The sequence below is a fragment of the Conger conger genome, chromosome 11 (assembly GCF_963514075.1).
Source record: "Conger conger chromosome 11, fConCon1.1, whole genome shotgun sequence".
NCBI lineage: Eukaryota > Metazoa > Chordata > Actinopteri > Anguilliformes > Congridae > Conger > Conger conger.
In genome coordinates, this window is record NC_083770.1 from 14,595,047 (window position 1) to 14,596,509 (window position 1,463).

A 1,463-nucleotide genomic window follows, 5' to 3' on the forward strand; every position below is an offset into this window, starting at 1 on the left:
GGGTTACACACTGTCCCTCAGACTGTGGTCAGAGGCACCCATGCCCTCCTTCCTCTCTCCCAGGAGAACGGCCAGCCTCTCGACCCCCGGGAGGGTCTCAGATTCAGGGCAGATTTTCTGATTTTTGGGTTAAGTACAGAGCTCTTCCCTCCCTCTTCAGGGACAAAGTGCAGCTCAGTCTCCGCTTGAAAAAGATTGAGCGCAACCTGCCCGAGGAAGTTTCTCCCTCAAATTGAAGTTCAAATTCAAAATGCGTTTTTCGCTTGTCCCCATAAAAACAAACGTCCCCATAAAAATTAAGCACAACAACAGTCCCTCCGCCACTTACACACACATAGGAAAACACACACGCACACACATCCATGCACGCACACACACGCAACTCAATCAGAAAGAGAAAATAGAAGAAAATGAGAAAAAACTGTCTCTCCCTTGTTTTTCCCCTTGCTGTTTCTTTCGTGCTCTGTCTCTCTCCCTCTCACTCAGCGGGCTGGACTTATCACCGATGCTTATCCTCAACGAATGCTCCGCTGTCACGCAATTGGCTCAGTGGAAGTCATTAGACGTTCACATGGGCGACGCGCGCGATGGCAAATAATCAACACCCTCCTGACCGCGTCCGGCCGAAGCGCAAGAGCCGCGCTACATCCGGAGAACTCCGCGCCGGAACGGTCCTCAGACACGACCGCACGGTCACAAACTCTCCATCAGCAACAAACAGCGCCTCAATTAACAACCGACGAATCAAAAAAGTGATCGTTTAATAAGCCCAGCTCTAGGTTACCTCTGCGAGACGCGCACTGCAAACTTCCCCGGGGTAAACCGCACATCTGCGCATTTCAGAGACGGAGGTAAGTTTTGGCACAACGTTCCACACCTTAGCCTAAGCTGAGAGACACGTTCCTGTTGCCAAAATCCCCCTCCCCCCCCGCCCCCCCCCACCATGCACCCCAGGCAGGGAGACAGAGAGGAAGTGAGCGTGCTCCATGGCTTACCGCAGGCTGCTGGGAAGCAAGCCCGGATCTCTTAGTGGACCCCTGCCTGGAGCTTATCCTCTTCCAGGACTCGGTGAAGCGCCCTCGGGTGGTGCCCCGGCCTGGCCCCGGAGGCTCGTCCCGGGCAGAGCAGCCCCGCGACACCTGCCTCCTCTCACTCCAGGTCCTCTTCCCCATCTGCCCCTGTTCCCCCGCGCCCCGCCCCAAACTGCTGCTCCAAGCTTCAGATCACCTGGGTCATCTCACTGCCCCAGGCTCTTACATTCTTCTCAGGCCCCAGGAGAGTTATCCTTTCAGAAAGTCCCAGGGGAGAGTGAGTGAGTGAGTGTGTGAGTGAGTGAAAGTGTGTGTGAGTGAGTGAGAGACTGAGAGTGAGAGAGTGTGTGAGAGTGAGAGAGAGTGAGAGAGTGAGCGAGTGAATGACTGTGTGAGAGAGTGAATGAGTCAGACAGTAAGTGAGTGTATGTG

The 1,463-nt window shown here is 54.8% G+C and overlaps 1 protein-coding gene across 2 annotated transcripts in view; it reads right to left on the reverse strand.

Annotated features, from left to right (window-relative positions):
- trpm3 (transient receptor potential cation channel, subfamily M, member 3) overlaps positions 1 to 1,172 on the reverse strand; it is a 187,611-nt gene extending 186,439 nt beyond the window's left edge. For both annotated transcript variants that reach the window (XM_061259587.1, XM_061259586.1), the window contains exon 1: positions 996 to 1,172. In XM_061259587.1, the coding sequence (XP_061115571.1) occupies positions 996 to 1,172 (177 nt within the window). The remainder of the gene's footprint in view (positions 1 to 995) is intronic.
- Between the last annotated feature and the right edge of the window lie 291 nt (positions 1,173 to 1,463).